The 19,662-nt window shown below is 38.6% G+C and overlaps 1 protein-coding gene across 4 annotated transcripts; it reads right to left on the reverse strand.

Annotated features, from left to right (window-relative positions):
• Positions 1–5,517: 5,517 nt before the first annotated feature.
• On the reverse strand, positions 5,518–19,227 carry ZNF699 (zinc finger protein 699). Of its 4 annotated transcripts, none has more exons than XM_081136122.1 (7): positions 18,737–19,227; positions 17,864–17,980; positions 15,062–15,114; positions 13,979–14,105; positions 11,587–11,685; positions 11,008–11,191; positions 5,518–10,658 (listed from the first exon to the last, which is right to left on the reverse strand). In XM_081136122.1, exons 3-7 carry the CDS (start codon positions 15,107–15,109, stop codon positions 9,203–9,205), a joined length of 1,914 nt encoding a protein of 637 aa, XP_080992248.1. In that variant the 5' UTR covers positions 15,110–15,114; positions 17,864–17,980; positions 18,737–19,227; the 3' UTR covers positions 5,518–9,202. The 4 variants fall into 4 exon arrangements, with proteins under 4 accessions (XP_080992248.1, XP_080992245.1, XP_080992246.1 ...); XM_081136119.1 differs by having other exon boundaries at positions 5,518–10,661; XM_081136120.1 differs by having other exon boundaries at positions 5,518–10,661; positions 17,910–17,980; positions 18,737–19,157.
• Between the last annotated feature and the right edge of the window lie 435 nt (positions 19,228–19,662).

Here is a 19,662-nt window from a genome sequence, read left to right on the forward strand (position 1 = left end):
TACTGCTATGTGAGATGTCTGAGATTTTGCTGCCTATGTTTTCTTCTAGGATTTTTATGGTTTTGAGACTTACATTTAAGTCTTTTATCCACTTTTAGTCTATTCTTGTGTGTGGTGTAAGTTGGTGGTCTAGTTTCATTATTTTTGCATGTACCTGTCCCATTTTCCAAACACCATTTATGGAAGAGGCTGTCTTTACTCTATTGTATGTTCTTGCCTCCTTTGTCAAATATGAGTTGACCATATAGAGGAGTGGGTTGATTTCTGGGCTCTCGGTTCTGTTCCATTGATCTGTATGCCTATTCTTATGCCAGTACCAGGCTGTTTTGATTACAATGGCTTTGTAGTATAATTTGATATCCAGCATTGTGATCCCACCAACTTTGATCTTCTTTCTCAAGATTCCTACAGCTATTTAGGGTCTTTTTGGTTCCATATAAATTTTTGGAATACTTGTTCTAGATCTGTGAAATATGCTGTTGGTATTTTCATAGGGATTGTGTGGAATCTATAGATTGCTTTGAGTAGTATGGACATTTTAATGATGTTAATTCTTCCAGTCCATGAACATGGTATATTCCTCCACTTATTTGTATCTTCCTGTATTTCTTTTTTCAGTGTCCTATAGTTTTCCATTTACAGGTCTTTTACAACCTTGGTTATGTTTATTCCTGGTACCTTATTTTTTTGCTGTTACAATGGTAAATGGGATTTTTATTTTTAGTTTCTCCTTCTGAAAGTTCATTATTGATGTATAAAAAATGTCATTGATTTATGGATATTAATTTTGTATCATGATACTTTGCGAAATTCATTTATTAAATCTAATGCAGCAGTTTTTGGTGGAGTCCTTAGTGTTTTCTATGTACAATATCATGTCATCTATGAATGACAATTTTACTTCTTCCTTTTCAATTTGTATGTCTTTTATTTTTTCTTCTTGTCTGATCACTGTGGCTAGTATTACCAGTTCTATGTTGAATAAGAATGGTGAAAGCAGACATCCCTGTCTTGTTCCTGATCTTAAGGGAAGCATTTTAGTTTTTTCCCATTAAGTATGATGTGGGTTCTAGGTTTTTCACATGTGGCCTTTATTATGTTGAGGTATGGTCCCTCTAGTCCCACTTTGCTGAGGGCTTTTATCATAAATGAGTGCTGGATTTTGTCTAATGCTCTTTCTGCATCTATTGATAAGATCATGTGATTTTTATCCTTCATTTTGTTTATGTGATGTATCGTGTTTATTGATTTACAGATATTGTACCAACCTTACATCCCTGGAATAAATCCCACTTGGTCATGGTGTATGATCTTTCTAATGTATTGCTGGATACAATTTTCTAATATTTTGTTGAGGATTTTGACACCTATGTTCATCAAGGATATTGGCCTATAATTTTTTTCTTTGTAGTGTCTTTATCTGGATTTGAAATTAGGGTAGTGCTGATCTCGTAAAAAGAGCTTGGAAGTCTTCCTTCCTCTTAAAGTCTTTGGAATAACTTGAAAAGTCTAGGTGTTAGTTCTTCTTTGAATGTTTGGTAAAATTTGCGTTTGAAGCCATTCAGTCCAGGACTTTTGTTGGCTGAAATTTTTTTATGACTGCTTCAATTTCAATAGTTGTTATTGGTCTATTTGGGTTTTCTGATTCTCCCTGATTGTTTTGAAAGACTGTATTTTCTAGGAATTTGTCCATTTTGCCCAGGTCATATTTTCTTATCCATTCAGTTACCCTGTATCTTTTGATTGGAACATTTAATCCATTTACATTTTAGGTTATTATTGATAAGTACATATTTATTGCCATTTTTATTGTCTATGCCTATGTTCCTCCTTCTCTATTTCTTCTTCTTCTAGCAGTCCCTTTAACATTTCTTGCAATGCTTGTTTGTTGATAATAAACTCCTTTAGCCTTTTTTCGTCTGGGAAGCTCTTTATTTCCCCTTCAGTTTTAAATGATAGCCTTGCTGGATAGAGTAGTCTTGGTCTTAGATCCTTGCTTTTCATTACTTTGAATACTTCATGCCATTTCCTGCTGGCCTGAAGTGTTTCTGTTGATAAATCAATTGACAGCCTTATGGGAACTCCTTTGTAGGTTACTGACTCTCTCTCTCTTGCTGCCTTTAAGATTCTCTTTGTCTTGCCCGGCTGGGTATGGCTGACCCAGAGGATCGTGGTTTGATTCCCAATCAGGGCACATGCCTGGTTTGCGGGCTCGATCCCCAGTGTGGGGCATGCAGGATGCAGCCAATCAATGACTCTCTCATCATTGTTGTTTCTCTCTCTCTCTCTCTCCTTCCTCTCTCTGAAACCAACAAAGATATATTTAAAAAAAAAAAGATTCTCTTTAACTTTTGCCATTTTAATTATGATGTGTCTTAGTGTGGGTCTTTTGGGGTTTATCTTGATTGGGACCCTCTGTGCTTCCTGAATTTGTGTGACTTTTTCCTTCACCAGGTTAGTTCTCTGTCATTATTTCTTCACTTGGGTTCTCTATCTATCCCTTGCTCACTTTCATCTCCCTCTGGCACCCCTACGATGCAGATGTTGTTACATTCATGTTTTCCCAAAGTTCCCTTAACCTTTCCTCATGTTTTTAAATTATTGTTTTGTTTTCTAGCACTCTTCTTTATTCTAAGTGTTTCTAGTTGTTTTGTTTTTTGTTTTTTTAAAATATCTTTACTGATTTCAGAGAGAGGAAAGGAGAAGGAGAGAGAGAGATAGAAACATCAATGATGAGAGAGTCATTGATCGGCAGCCTCCTGCAAGCCCCCAACTAGGGATCGGGCCCACAACCTGGGCATGTGCCCTGACCGGGAATCGAACCCTGATTGCCTGGATCCTAGGTCGATGCTCAACCATTGAGCCACGCCCGGCTGGGCTAGTTGTTTTTCTTGAGTAGAATCATACTATCTGAAATAATTCATTATGGTGATCTTTTTCCTTTTTGTTTCTGTCCTAATGCATAGGTTACCTCTTCTAGAAACATAATAGTGATAGAATGAACTTGTATCTTTGTTCACTATGATGAACATGATCCCAAGGTTCCTGAATTAACCTCATACTACTTCTAGGTTAATGTACATATTTTGTTCATTATATACCTGTTCTGTTAATATATCTAATCTGGAATAGGTTATAATTTACCAAATGCCATTTTAACATCTCTAGAAATATTGTATATTTTTTCCTTTGGCTTCTTTAATACAATAACAACTTTCACTTATTAATACTTACTATGTGTCAAACACTGTCCTAAGCACTTTACACACATTAAGATTTCTCCTCGTAGTAACCCCATAAAATGAACAATTATCCCAGTAACATCAAGAAAGGGTCAGCAAATTTTACTGTGAAAAAACAGGTAGTAAATATTTTAGGCTTTGTATGCCATATGGTCTTTGTTATAACTACTCAATTCTGTCATCATGGCATAAAAGTAGCCATCAAAAACATATACATGAATGAGCAAGGCTGTGCTCCAATAAAATTTTGTCTATGAAAACAAGGTAGCAGCTTAGATTTGGCCCAAAGATCATAGTTTGTAATGATAGTTAGAAATTAGGTGAAGTACTCAGGATCACAGCTTGAACTTGTCCAGGATCATAAAGATAGCAATATCAAATTAATTTTGAATTCCTGGGATTCTTATTTTAAATGGAAACATATAGAAGTTATAAAAATGGATACCACATTTGATGTAAACTTGCCATTCATAATGACCTTGGAAGTAGAGTTGCCAGATGAAATACAGGATGCCCATTTAAAATTGAATTTCAGATAACAACCAAGAATTGTTTGGTACAAGTATGTCCCAAATGCATTGTTTGTCTGAAATTCCAATTTGGGCACGTTTTGTTTTGATTTCTTTCCTGCTGAATCTGGCAGCCCTATTTGAGAGGTAAATGCAAATAATCCCAATTTGGTGTTAGGAATCTGAGGCTCACAGAAGAAAAGTGATATTTGCACACCCATGTTTATTGCAGCATTGTTCCAAACAGCCAAAAGGTGGAAGCAACCTAAGTACCCATTCACAGATGAATAAAGAAAATGGTGTATACATGAATGGAATATTACTGAGCCTTAAAACAGGAAATACTGTCATATACTGCAATATGGATGAACCTTGAGAACATTATGCTAAGTGAAATAAGTCATAAGAAGACAAATACTGCATGATTCCATTTACATGAGGTATCTAAAGTAATTAAACTCATAGAAACAGAAAGTAGAATGATGGTTACCAGAGGCTGAGAGGAAGGGGTGATAGGGAGTTGTTGTCGGGGGGGTATAATTTCAGTCATGAAGGATGGGGACAAGGAAGTCTGCGAGTTTGTTGCACAAAATGTGCAAATGATTGACATTTTACTGTACACTTGGACATTTTGGGGAGGGTGAACTTTATGTTTTATTTTTTGCCAGAATAAAAAATCAAAACAAGGGAAAACAAGATAGAAGAAAATGAGAGGGTTACTGAAGGAAGATGTTCTTCTGGAAATCAGAAGGAATCAATTTATAAAATTAAATTTTGCAATTAATCTGTTTTAATCCTTACCCAAGGATATGTTTATTGATTTTGGAGAGAGAAACATCGATGTGAGAAACAGCAACTGGTTGCCTCTCACATGCACCTCAATTGGGAACCAAACCCACAACCCAGGTATGTACCATGATGGGGAATCAAACCCACAAACTTTTGGTGTGTGGAATGGCACACCAACCAACTGAGCCACACCAGCCAGGGCTAAAGTTTAAGTTTTTGAATAAAGAAAAGTACATAACAAAAAGAGGATTCATGAGTATGTGGCACATGGTAAATTTTTTTAAATGTTAAGTATTACAAATTACTATTCAGAAGTTGTACTTTGAGTTATATATTGAAGCTAAAGAATGTCAGCATTTACTACTGTGCAACAGATACTATTACCACAGATTACTCTTGAAAACTAATATGTAGTGGGCAAAAGTGTGAATTCTGAAGCCAGGCAGATTTAGCTACTTACAAGCTATGTGACCTTGGGCAAGCTGTTTCTCTCCCTCTTTTTCCTCACCTGTAAAAACGTAGATAATGACAGCATCTATCTCAAAGATGTGAAGAGTAACGGATTATAGCTATGAAGTGCTCCAAATAGTGTCTGACATAAACTAATCACTCAATAAACATTAGCTATTTTGGTCAAACCAAACTATCAATATTTATATAATAATAACAATGTGCCATATGTTTTCACTCAAAGATAGAGTGATCTTGCTCTCTCATACTTTACTGACTGGATGTTCACCTTCCTTTTAACACTCCTTACATAACATAGGGAACCCATATGATGTGGATGGTTGAAAAGATACCTAGTGCTTGCCTAAAAGATACCATTAACTATGAAAAATTTAGAGCTGTTATTATACTTAATTGTGAAATATGGAATACTTTCCCCTAAATCTGAAACAAGACAAAGTGTTCATTTTCATCATATCTATTCATCACTGTAAACCAATGAGGCAAGAAAAATAAAAGATAAAATTTAGAATTTTTTATTGGTATTGACAGGATTGTATACAAAGAAAATCTAAAATAAGCCATAAATATTTGAATAAATAATTAAATTTATAAATGTCACTGAATAAAAGATCAATGTACAAAAAGAAACTGCAATTCTATGTGCTAGCCTGGAAAATCAAAAAAGAAAATAAATAAAAATATTTACAAAGTAAAATATACTACATTCCTAGAAATAAATAAAAGTATTCAATATCTCTTCAATTAAAACTTCACACCCTGTTAAAATTAAAGATGACCCAGGTAAATGGACAATTACATTACATTTATCAATTGGAAGACTTAATATTGTAAAGATACCTATTTCATTCAGGTTAGTCTATAAAACCAATGGAATTCCAAACATAGTCCCAGTTTTATTTGTAAAATTGATAAGGAGATTCTAAATTAATATAGAAACAAATGGTGAATTGAGAAGGCAAATATAGACTCTACTCTGGCTTCTGGATGAGCATGGGAGCCAGTCTTAAACAAATCAGATTTTTACATTCCACTGGATAAGAGTGGGCAAGTGAGCCAATAAGTTTCAATTGCAATAATCATATTGAAATTGTCCCAAATGACCATCACTCTATTCTCCCTGAGAATTCAACCTGGAAAGAAAGCAGCTTGAATCTTCTGGGGCCCACTATAAAGAGAGATAGCCTGCCAAGAATAGCTAATGCAGGAAGATACACAGCAAGATACTAAAACAGAATTCATTCAGATAATAATTTTTAGCCCCAGGATCCAGTCATGCCTAAAACCAGTTATACCCAAGGACTTTCCAATAATCAAACCAATAGATTCCCTATATAGCTAACAAATATAAAAACAGTGAAAAGACAAGCCAGAGACTAAGAAAAGTTTTCTGAAATATATGTATATATAATATACGTATTATAACATATATATAATATATAATACATGGCATATATATGTAACTATAGAGATACACATACGTACAATAAAGGACAAGTAACCAGAAGGAAACCCTTCAAATTAAAAAAAAAAATGGGTAAAATGCTTCAACAGGTGCCCTCATTAAAGATATCCAAAGGGTCAACAGGCACATAATAAAGTATTCAACATCATTACATGTCAGGTAAATGCAAATTAAAACAAAAATACATCACCCATTTATGATAAAAACCCTCAGCAAAGTGGGAACAGAACAGGGGTAGGGAACCTTTTTTCTGCCAAGGGCCATTTGGATACTTATAACATCATTCACAGGCCCCATATGAAATTACCAACTTAAAAATTAGCTATGAAAAATATGCTGGATTTATTGAATTTCGAGTCCTGCCTGCGATTATCTTGGCAGCGCCAGACCAAATGGTTTTGTAGGCTGTATACAGCCCAGGGCCAGACATTCCCAATCTCTGGAATAGAGGAACAATACCTCAACATAATAAAGGTCATACATGAAAAGCCTAAGCCAACATCATATCCAATGGGCAAAAACTATAAGCATTACCCTTAAGATCAGGAACAAGACATCTGCTTTCACCACTCTTATTCAACACAGTACTGGAAGTCCTAGCCACAGCAATAAGACAAGAAGTAAAAGGCATCCAAGTTGGAAAGTAAAACTGTCGTTATTCACAAATGACATGATATTGTACATAGAAAACCCTAGACTCCACCAAAAAACTACTAGAAAATGAATATTCAGAAATGAGTGGCATTTTTATTTTAATCTTCACCCGAGTATATGTTTTTACTGATTTGAGAGAGAGGAAGGGGAGAGAGAGAAATATCAATGTGAGAAAGAAACATCAATCAGTTGCCTACACGCCCCAAAGGGGAATCAAACCCACAACGTAAGCATATGCCCTGAGCAAAAATTGAACACACACCTTTTGGTGTATGGGAGGATGGTCCAACTGAGCCATCCAGCCAGGGTTTAATGGCATTTTATACACCAATAATGAACTATCAGAATGAGAAACTAAGAAAACAATCCCATTTATTATTGCAACAAATAAGGTACCCAGGAATAAACTTAACCAAGAAGATAAAAGTACCTATACTTAGAAAACTATAGGACACTGAAGAAATTGAGGGAGATATATACCATGTTCATGGGTTGGATGGCTTAACATCATTAAAATGCCCATACTACTCAAAACAATCTATAGGTTCAATGCAATCCCTATGAAAATACCAATGTCAGATTTCACAGACCTAAAACAAATATTCCAAAACTTACATGGAACCAAAAAAGGCCCCAAATAGCCTCAGCAATCTTGAGAAAAAAACAAAGTTGGAGGGACTACAACACCAGATATCAAACTATACTACAAGGCCATTGTCATCAAAACAACCTGGTACTGGTATAAGTACAGGCATACAGATCAATGGAACAAAACTGAGAGCCCAGAAATCAACCCACTTCTGTATAGTCAACTCTAGACATATGAAAAAATGCTCAACATCACTAATCCTCAGAGAGATGCAAATTAAAACTACAACAAGGTATCACCACTCTTATTCACACCTGCCAAAATGGCACCATCAACAAATTAGCAAACAAGTGCTGGAGAGAGTGTAGAGAAAAGGGAACCCTAGTGCACTGCTGGTGGGAATGCAGACTGGAGCAGCCACTGTGGAAAACAGTTTCCTCAAAAAATTATAAATGGAATTAATTTTTAAAAAACTTTAAAATGCCATTTGCCCCAGTGATGCTACTTCTAGGAATATATCCTAAAAAACCTGAAACACCAGTTACAAAGAATATATAGGGTGGGGCAAAAGTAGGTTTACAGTTTTTCATATGGAAAATAATACAATAATTAATAAGTAATAATACAAGATTAAACTGTTTTGCATACTCACAACTGTAAACCTACTTTTACCCCACCCTGTATGCACTCCTATGTTCATAGCAGCACGCTTTATAGTAACTAAGGTCTGGAACAGCCCAAGCACCCATCAGTAGATGAGTGGATAAAAAAGCTGTGGTATATTTATACCATGGAATACCACACAGCTGTAAAAAAGGATAGCTTACCCTTTGAGACAGCATGGAGGGACCTGGAAAGTATTATGCTAAGCAAAATAAGCCAGTCAGAGAAAGATAAATATCACATGATCACATTCATATGTGGAATTCAATGAACAAGATAAACTGAGGAGCAAAATAGATCCAGAGTCATAGAAGCATGGAACAGACTGATGAATCTCAGAGGGAAGGCAAGCGTGGGCGGGTAGGAAGAGATTAACCAAAGAACATATATGCATAACCCATGGACACAGACAAAAGTGTGGTGGAGATCTGGGGGGGTAGAAGGGGTCAATGCAGGGGAAGGGGGGGGGACATCTGTAATACTTTCAACAATAAAGATTTTTAAATTTAAGAAGAAAAACCAGAAATCAATGAGCCAATATTCCACTTTAAGGGTGAGGCACTGATCTTTGCTTCTAGTATAAATTTTCTTATACAATTATTTCTTCTGAATTTTGACCAATAAAATGTGATATTCATGAAGGCATTACCACATGGTTTACATACAAAGGGCTTATCTCAGTTGTGAATTCTCATGTCTTCATAAAGATGAGGGAAAATTTCCTACTTTCTTATAGTCATAGGATGTCTCCACAGTGTGGGATCTCACATGTTGCCTTTGATTTGAAAAGCCTTGCAGAAAATTTCCATACTGCTTACATTTATATGTTTTCTCTAGTGTGAGTTTTCACATGTCTTCGAAAGTAGGCAGGACAAACAAAGGCTTTCCCGCATTCCTTACATTCATACGGTTTCTCTCCAGTGTGGCTTCTTACATGTCTTCGAAAGGATGAGGGACAACTGAAGGCTTTCCCACATTCCAGACACTCAAACGGTTTCTCTCCAGTGTGCATTCTGGCATGCACAGTTAGGTATGAAGAATGACGAAAGGCTTTCCCACATTCCTTACATTCATATGGTTTCTCCCCAGTGTGCGTTCTCATGTGAATCCTAAGAGCTGAAGGATAAATAAAGGCTTTCCCACATTTCTTACATTCATAAGGTTTCTCTCCCGTGTGAGTTCTTACATGTACTGTAAGGTGGGAGGAACTAATGAAGGCTTTCCCACATTCTTTACATTCATAAGGCTTCTCTCCACTGTGAGTTCTCAAGTGTTCAGTGAGAGACGAAGACCGACTAAAGGCCTTCCCGCACTCCTTACATTCATATTGTATCTTCCCAGTGTGATCTCTCACATGTGCTCTAAAGGATGAGGGACAGCTAAAGGCTTTTCCACATTCCTTACATTCATAGGGTTTCTCTCTACTTTGATTTTTCACATGTGTATTAAGGGAAGTGAGAAGATAGAAGGCTTTCCCACATTCCAGACATTCATAGGGTTTCTCTCCAGTGTGTTTTCTCATATGGATACTTAAGGAGGAGGGACAATTGTAGGCCTTCCCACATTCCTTACATTTATAGGGTTTCTCTCCTGTATGTGTTCTGACGTGTACTGTGAGTTTTGAAGACTCACTGAAGGCCTTCCCACACTCTTTACATTCATAAGGCTTCTCTCCAGTATGAATTCTTATATGTATGATAAGATGAGAGGAAGAACTAAAGGCCTTCCCACATTCCTTACATTCGTATGGCTTATCTCCACTGTGGATTCTTTTGTGTTTGGAGAGTGAGGAGGAGCAACTAAAGGCCTTCCCACATTCCTTACATTCATAAGGCTTATCTCCACTATGGATTCTTTTGTGCTCCGTGAGAGATGAAGAGCAGCTAAAGGTTTTTCCACATTCCTTACATTCACAGTTTGTCTTTCCAGTGTGAATCTTCATATGTGCCCTAAAGAATGAAGAACAACTGAAGGCTTTGGTACACTCCTTACATTCATAGGGTTTCTCTTCATTGGGAGTTTTCATATGCTTCTTGAAACAAGCGAGAAAATGGAAAGCTTTCCCACATTCCTTACACTGGTAGGGTTTGCTTCCAGTGTGAGAGCTGATGTGATTCTTAAGGGATAAATGATCCATGAAGACCTTTTTACATTCATGGCACTCATAGGATTTTATCTCAGTAGTTCTCTTGGGTATAATAAGATTTGAAATTTGGCTCAAGGTTTGTCCACATTGATTTTCTTCACTACATTCATAGACGTTCTCCACCACATTACTTCTTTCAAAAATAAAAAGCACACTGTTAGTAATAAATACATTTTTACCATTTTCAGTAACTATGTATGTTTGTTGTCCTGTCAGGTTATAAGCTGAAAGGTCTCACAAAGGATTCTACAACAGCCAATATTTATCACTGAGTTTCGGACTTGTGGGATTTTTCTCATAATTGCTTAAAACTGCCAAACCCTGAAGATCTCAGTCTTGTTTGTGGGGAAAAATATCTTGTGAAAATTATTTATGAGATCGCAATTTTTGACCAAGTTTTACATACATGTTTTTTAATTTTGTGACATTTTAAGGTTCTTTTCTGAGGCACTGCTTTCTTTTATAAGAATGGCACTCACCTCAAAAGTCTCTTGTGGTTTTCATTCTCATAATCAATACAATGGTATTCACAGTTTTTGTATAAAATGGATGACCAGGAATCATTCCTTTTGAATCTTACTATTTTCTTTTCATTGGATGTTTCTTCTCCATAAATATCTTGTGAAGTGACTGATTCATTACTTTTAAGTTGAGTCTCAAAACCTGAAACAAAAGGTAAAGGCACCTATGAGCTAAGGGGTTTTGGCAGTGCAGCTAGACTGGTAATAAGCCCAAGGGTCAAAATGTTGAGCAACTGACTAAGAAACAATTCCATGAAGATTGAGATTGATGGTAACATGAATAGGGTATTATTAGGAGAACAAAACGAAAAGGAACTGGATAAAATGTACAAGACCAAATACTAACTTACAAAGAGAAAACATGGAAAGTCTTTCCCAAAAATAAGGAAAGTGTGAGAGGACTAATAAAAAGTCAAAACAGTAATCAGTGGTATCTGTGGAAAATCTGCCTCAGGCAAAAGTTTCATTTTGCTTTTATTTGATTTTTCCAAATGTAATATCCCCCAACCAGACCAACTTCCCCCAGGGAATTCTTGCCTTCCTGGTGCTCTCCCTGGATAGCCCCTCTCTCTGTTATCTCCAGGTCCTCCTCTTGTTTCCACTGGAAGATCTGACAGGGTGTACGTAGTGGATACCCTATTAATGCAGAAATGCAGATCACATGAAAGAAAACAATGAGGAACCATAAACATTTCCATGAGACAAGGCCAAAACTTTGGTCTTCTGATATTATAAAGATGGGGCAATTGTGAATTTAATTGCAACAAAATGTTTGTCAAAAAAATTTTTTTAAGGGGGAGGAGTTGCAACATAGCCTCTGATGTCTAAAACTGATCTGACATTCATATCTAATCCTCAATATCATTAGAAGTTGGTCTGATACTTACAGCCAGTATATTTTGTTCTCCTGCTGAACATAAATAATCTCACAGAATACCAATTTTAGACAAGGTATAATAGTGTCCCTGAAAAATCCACGTCCAAATAGATCAATGAAACAGAATAGAGAGTCCAGAAATAGACCCAATAAATAGTCAACTGATCTTTGACAAAGGAGCAAAGGCAATACAGTGGAGAAAACAATAGTCTTTTCAAAAAAGCCTAGAACTAGACATTGACATCCAAAAAAATTAATCTACACACAGACCTTACACTCTTCACAAAAATTGATTATAGACCTAAATTTAAAATGCAAAACTATAAAACTCTTAAAAGATAATAAGAGAAAAATCTATATGATCTAGGGTTTGGCAATGACTTGCTAGGTACAACGCCAAAGGCATGATCTACAATAGGAAGAACTGATAAGCTGGACTTCATTAAAATTACAATTTTTGCTCTGCAAAAGACGCTGTCAAGAGAATGAAAAGACAAGCCACAGATTGGGAGAAAATATTTGCAAAAGGCATATCTGATAAAGAACTGTTATCCAAAATATACAAAGAACTCTTAAAACTCAAAATAAAATAAAAAATATAAAACAATTTAAAAATGGGCCCAAGATCTTAAAAGGCACTTCACCGAAAAAGATATACGGATGGCAAATAAGCATATGAAAAGATGCTCCACATCACATGTCATCAGAAAATGCAAATTAAAACAATGAGATATCACTACACACCTAGGAGAATGGCCAAAATCTGGAACACTCACAACACCAAATGCTGGTTAAGATGTGGAGCAACAGGAACTGTTATTCATTGCTGGTGGGAATGCAATATGGTACAGCCACCTTGGAAGACAGGCTAGAGGTATTTTAGAAAACTAAACATCCAATTTTCCATATGATCAGACAATCCTGCTCTTTGGAATTTACCCAAAGGAATTAAAAACATTTCCACACAAAACTTGCACACACATTTATATCAGCTTTATTCATAACTGCCAAAACTTGGAAGCAGTAAAGATGTCCTTCTGTAGGTGAATGAATAAATAGATTGTGGTACATCCTGACAATGGAATATTATATTCAGTGCTAAGAAGAAATGAGCTATCAAGCCATGAAAAGACATGAAAGAACTTTAAATGCATGTTACTAAGTGGACACACACAAAGCCATTGTGAAAAGGTTACATACACATAAAAAGAGATGTAATCAAGTTAAGCTGAAGTTATACTGGATTAGGGTGGGCCCTAAATCCAATGACTAGTGTCCTTATAAAGAGGGAGAGACTTAGAGACAGAGAGAAGTCTGTGTGAAGATGGAGGCAGAGATGAGAGCGATGCATCTGCAAGTCGAGAACACCAAGGACTGCTGGCCGCCACCAGAAGCCAGGAAGAGGCAGGCAGGATTTTTTCCACAGAGCATTCAGAAGGAGCAAGGCCCTGCTGACACCTTGATTTTGGACTTCCAGCTCCAGAAATGTAAAAGAATTAGTTTCATTTGTTTTCAGTCACCCAGCTTGTAGTACTTTGGTACAAACGGCCTAGGAAACTTAATACAGCCTGCTTCCACAGACCCATTCCCAAATCACTCAACCAAAGTTCACATCCTATATTTACTTTCTAATACCCTCTTACTGTGACACCCCACAGCTCCCTGTGTCATGTGGTCTCCCTCACTTCACTGAGTAATAAACCCAACTGGCTTAACTTTAGGTGTGTTAGCAGTGGTCTTTGAGTAAAGGGCACTGATGTCAGCAAAATTCTCAAAAGGTCCTAAACTATAAACCTCCCTGTGTCCCTAAGAGACTCCTGAAGTCTATGCCCACACTTTCAATCACAATAAAAAGTCAGTTCAACACACAGATGTTTATTTTCATGGTGAAGCCACTAGACTATAGTACATGTTCCTTGGGGTCAGTGACCGTGTCTGTCTTACTCACCAATGTATTCCAATTCCTCAGACCAAAACCTAGAACAAGGAGTAAGGTTGATTTGTCAGATCTGTGTTCTAACCAGCTCAATAAAGGAATGCTGCCATTCTTACCCAGTGAGGCCAGGTTCCGGAAGTTCTCCAGCATCACCTCTCTGTAGAGGCTCCTCTGAGCAAGATCCAGCAAAGCCCACTCCTCCTGGCTAAAGTCCACAGCAACATCCTCAAAGACCACTGAGTCCTGAAACATCCCACATATTCTGTTCAGAAAGGCACCAACTCCCCAAACATTTTCAGGAGGATGGATGATGCTGACAACACGGGGGAACTAAGAATGCAGTCGTAGGAAGTTCTAAAGGCTTTATGGTCTCCGAACACTGACCCTCGGACTCAGCCATCAGATACATTTCTCTTTCTCCCCACACATCCTTCCTGACAGATCAAATCCTGTCTCCCAGACCGAATGACACTTCTAAAACACTCAATTTATCTCTCCACAGTTTGATAGTAAACAATTCCAGTCTTACAATGATCCAGAACAGTCCAGAGCATATATGCAAAACTGAGAGAAATGCTCTAAAAATGAAATACAGCAGGTCCTCGAATGATTTCATTTTGTTATAATGTTGATGAGATGCTGTGAGAATTTAAGTCTTGTTTATATCAATTAGTCTAAGGTGAAACTGGTTTCAGTATCCATTGTTTTGCTTAAAGTCGCAGTAACTATCAACAATGTTAAGTGAGAAACAATTTCACCTGCTTCCTTCTCTCCCACTATAGCAATAAGCACAACGTGAAACACTGGGTCATATCTGGGTAAGGTTCTAATGAATAAAGAGAGAAAGGGTGCTTTTCAGAAACCCAAGAGGCCCATAAGCCTTCAGAAGCACACTTTCAACCCAGGCCCCCAGCTGGGCATATTTTCTTATACTCTAGGCCAGGGCCAAATCCAGCCTCCCACCTGTTTGTGTAAGTAAAGTTTTATTGGAACACAATAAAACATGTTTATACAACGTCTGTGGCTGCTATCACACTACAATGACAGAGTTGAGTTCCAAAAGAAACTCTGGCCTTCAAAGCCTAACATACTTACCATGTGGCCCAACACAGAAATAGGTTGATCCCTGCTCTAAACAATCAGATCTATGAACTGGTGAAACGAGAACATTCTTTTGAGAATTGTTAGCTCTTACCTACCTGTGTCATGTTTTTCCGTAACTCAGCAGCTCTTCTTTCTTTGTCCATGTTCCCTTCATGAAGAAAGGCAGAGTATTGAGAAGTTACAGCTGAGGCACGAGGAAGATGACATGATAATCTAGGTCTCCCCACAATCTGCACACCCATGAGCTTGGGTGCAGCACATTATGAGCGACCATTCCCCTGAAAACACACACACACGCGCGCGCGCGCACGCATAAGCCCAAGACACCCAAGCAAACATACACTGATCTTGTAAGAAAGCAGAGCAATCTCACCTCATCCAGAGCTAGAAAACTATGCTCTGGTTCTTGCTGATCATTTTTTTTTTTTAAAAAAAAGGTTAAGAGTCCCATTTTGCAAGTAAGTTAACTGAAGTCTAAAAGCTTAGCTGTCAATTTTCCCATGATAATGAAAAGCATAGAAAGTATCAGGCAATACCTTCAACCTTAAGAATATATTAAGAAGTATACTCTGTCTCAAATCCAAGAAAGCACTGGCTCATATACCAAACTTCTGGGTGCTCCATTCCCAATATTCCTTACTTCTGCACCCCTGGGCGAGCTAACAGGCATGACTGCTCAGCCCCTGATCACTGCAGGGGCCCTGAAACCTGGTTTTTGGAAAGAGTATCAACTTTTTACTGACTAAATTCCACACACGGGAAGCAGAGAAGACTGCCACACTGCAGTCCTCATGCTAAATTTTGCCTGTACAGAGCAGCAGAAAAAGAATACTTAAGTGAAGTTAGCAAGGTGTGTCATCTCTGATAGTAATATCTCAGTGCTGTTGCACAAATTTCAATGAAAACACAACTGTTTCTTTCGCTACAATGGATCAAGTATGTATTTTAAAGCCAATAAAAACTATAAGTAGTCAAAAACTGTGAGTAGTTTTTACTATATTAATAACATATTGCACTTGAGCAACCATGATGTGAAAATGACTTTACAAAGAAATGCCCATATCTTTGCAAAGAAATTATATTTCATAGAAACTCTGCAAATCAGATATTATTATAACTAATTTATAACCATGCACACAATGTCACCCAATTAGAAAGCTGCTGTCAGAGTGTGTATGCAGGTCTATTTATCTTCAAAGTCTAAGTGGCCAATGAATATATTTCTGAACATAGACATTACAACTTAGTGTTAGTGAGGCCCTTGCTCCCTAACATTGCCAGGGTCTGATCTAGAACCCTGATGGACACACCACAGAGAGTAAACAAATGAAGCAGTTATTCAAATGTTTTACCTTTGAGCTCCTTCTCTTGACTAAGACCTATGTCTTGCCTGCTCCTTCATTTCATACTTATTTCCCAATATTTCCCCAGATCCTACTACATGCAGTTACAGGAGATACAGCACTGAACAAAACAGAAAAATACTGAAGCACATGTGTTCTAGCCTAGTAAAAGCTAGGAAAATCCCAGGGCAAGCGGAATAGGGAAACTGAGAGAGATAAACAGCAGTTTGCAGTCACCTAGTAAATCCTATCTTCTCTAAACCAAGGACACTAAAGAGTAAATAAATGGTTTGTACTTCTCCTTCCCAACCAAGGGTAAATAGCTTAAATTACCCTACTCAGGGAGACAGATAACAAAAATCCAATTAGTGCCATTTGCCAACCACACCAAAGGACAGACAAATTAAGAGAATAAATCTCACTTTGGTACATCAGCATAAAGCTAATGAATATTCTATTGATCCATCCCTAAGACATCCCCCAAATGCCCAGACTTTAAAACCCCTGAAAATGAATGTCCTAATGCACTCTCCTTCCAGGAAGCACACCCATGCCATTCCCTTCCCCCTCAGGCACGTGTCCCCTGACGTCTAACGGACCTCATGAGACTTCCAACCAGGGGAGCAATGGGCAGCGACAGTTCATCCAGGGCTAACCCCCTGAATCTGTCTTCAAGGCCCCTCTTTCCTTTTTTCTGACTTCCCAGTGAGCCGGAGCAACCCAACCTAGACTCCCCTGTTGCTTCTTCTAGGCCCTTCCTTGTTTCATTGTCCTAAGTATATTTTTGCTGCTGTCAATAAATTCTTGCTCTCTTTTCTACACTGTCTCTTGATTGAACCTTTCCCTCAAGAAGACAAGAACCAAGGTGTCTTTGCCTCCCCGGTAACACATGGACTTATAATTTTTGGAGGGAGGGCAGTAAATTAACAAAGTATCAAGTGGTGGTATATGCTATATAAAAATGCAGCATATTATAGGGTAAGGAGATGCACACATATTTATCTTTAGTGAGTCAGGACTACTCATGTGGCAGAACAGAAGCAGAAAATTAAAATAACTGTTTCTGATAACACTGGAAATCCATAGCTAGTGTGGTATATATATTTATATACTTATAAATATCACCCATTCCCAGAGGAAAAAAAAATCAGTATCAATGGGCTAACCACTGACTTATAAGGTTGGGGAAAGAACAGCATAAGGTGTTAGAACGAAAAGTGAAAACAAGGCACAATTAATAATGATACTTAAAAAAAATAATAAACAAAATTAGAAAAGCTAAGAATGTGTCCTTCAAAAACTAATGAAGTCGACACACCCATAGCAATTTTCTTTAGGAACAAGAGGGCACAGACAAAAAGAGTTATGAATGAGTCATAATTACAGATGTTACAGGGGTATAACAAAAAAAATAAGGAAATAGATATGAAAATGTACAAGTAATGAATGAATTTCAAGAGAGAGAAGTGCAACTTTCCAGCAATGATCTAAAATAAATACAGCACTTGCTTATATCAAGTTATTAAAGGAAAAAATCACCAATTTAAAACATACCCACACAGAAAACAGAAGTTACAAACTGTTTTACCAGCAGGCTCACCAAAGAAGTAAAAAATTCAAAATTCCATTAAAGCTGTTTTCCGGAGTATTTCCAAGACCAGAAAAGTACAGCTGAAAAAAAAAAAAAGATTTCATACACATTAGTGCAAATAATATATTAGTAGAGTCGATAAATGAATAATGAAGATATTAATCACAAATCAAGTTCATTTCATCCTAAGAATAAAATGTGGTTGAAAATGGAACCATCAATTAATATAATTCACCACAGTAACAGAAAAAGATCATACACAGTAACTGATCTGTATTAATGTTCATTGGTGATAACAATTTAACCCACCAGAACTAGAAGGAAACACTTTACTAGGAGGAAAAAAAAAAACCTACAAACACCTGCAGTAAACATCCTAGTTAAGGGTAGAATAATTCCCTCTGGGATCAGAAACAACGCAAGGATACAAATTATCTGTATCCTGTGCTGTTCTACATTGAACTGGATGAAGGTCCTGGCAAGTGCACTAAAATAAAAAAGAAATTCAAGGTATGGGGGGGACGGGGGGCGGGAAGCTGAAGCTGGCAGGGGATCACACATTATGTGTGAAACTAAAAAAAAAAAAATCTACAGACAAGTGATTAAAATGTATAGCTGCATTCGGCGAGTAGTGTTACAAAGATATTTCATAATCAGTTCACTCTTATGCACCTGAATATAATGTAGCTGTGCTCGCTTCGGCAGCACATATACTGAATATAGTGTAACAAACGGGATGCCCACAGGCAGGGTTAAAATTAAGGTTAAATAGTATTTTTTGCACCAGGAGGGAAGAGGTGGGGGCGCAGTTAAGGCAAATGTCAGCCCGGGCTCACCGAACACGCCGCCGAAATCCACGGGTCAGCGTAGCGACCAGGTGAGGCTCTCGTCCCCGTGACCCTAATGGCACGGATGCGGTTCCTTGTTGGAAGGAGAGCAAAGCACGCTTTTGGAGGCGAATTCAATAGGAGGGTGATGCTCCAACTCTACTTCGCTCTCACTCCGACTGCCGGCCCCAGCCCGGAGTTCCCGACTCAGTGAGTCAGGGGCGAGCGACAGCCCCGAGCCGAGCGCACCGGGGCTCCGAGGCGACGGGAGGCCTCGGGCGCGGGGTCCCGGCGGCAGCCCCCTTCGATCGCTGGCCTCCCCAAGGCCAGGTTCTCCGCCTCGGAAGCACCGGGCCTGCGGCAGGCCGGGCCCGAGCCCGGTAGGCTGAGGACCCAGGTGAAAACCGACCTCAGACCCTAGTGAGGGTGCGGGGAGCCCAGGCCCACGGCTCGCGCACGCGCAAAAGTACACGTTTGCTTCCGGTTTTCGCGCCGCGCTCAGCGAAAGGGGCGGAGCCTCGGGGGCTGGGAAACGCGATTCGAAGGCGGAGGCGCCGGGAGGGCGGGGCGCGGGGCGCTGGCCGCGGAGAGTGGAGAGTTGCTGGTTTCTTCCCGGGAGAGACGAGGCTGGGCCTGGGGCTGGAGCAGCGCAGGAGCTGGGGTTGGACGGAGGTGGAGCAGGGCCAGGTTAATAGGGAGAAGCTTGGTGGACTACTCCTGTGGGCGGGACTTAGTTGACTATTCAGAGGGCGGGGCTTAAGGGGGGCCAGGTCGAGGGGCGGGACTGAGGTAGGCGGGGCTAGAGAGTGGGTTGGGGTTCTGGGCTCCTAACCAGGCGCTCAGGAGCTGGAGATCAGGACGCACGGCTTCAGCCCATACCAGCCCATGAGATCTCCCTTCCATTCATTCTGTCCTTTCATTAGACCTTCAGGGCT

The sequence above is a fragment of the Miniopterus schreibersii genome (genome assembly GCF_964146895.1).
Source record: "Miniopterus schreibersii genome assembly, chromosome: 4".
In the NCBI taxonomy this organism is placed as follows: domain Eukaryota; kingdom Metazoa; phylum Chordata; class Mammalia; order Chiroptera; family Miniopteridae; genus Miniopterus; species Miniopterus schreibersii.

Bases quoted from the DNA above. Each gene is read 5' to 3' on its own strand.
- ZNF699 (XM_081136119.1), bottom strand. From the start codon at position 15,109: ATGGACAAAGAAAGAAGAGCTGCTGAGTTACGGAAAAACATGACACAG. The intron at 14,106-15,061 runs GTAGGTAAGAGC...GGGATGTTTCAG, and splicing joins TACGGAAAAACATGACACAG to GACTCAGTGGTCTTTGAGGA. The intron at 10,662-11,007 runs GTGAGTGCCATT...TATTTTTGAAAG, and splicing joins AACCACAAGAGACTTTTGAG to AAGTAATGTGGTGGAGAACG.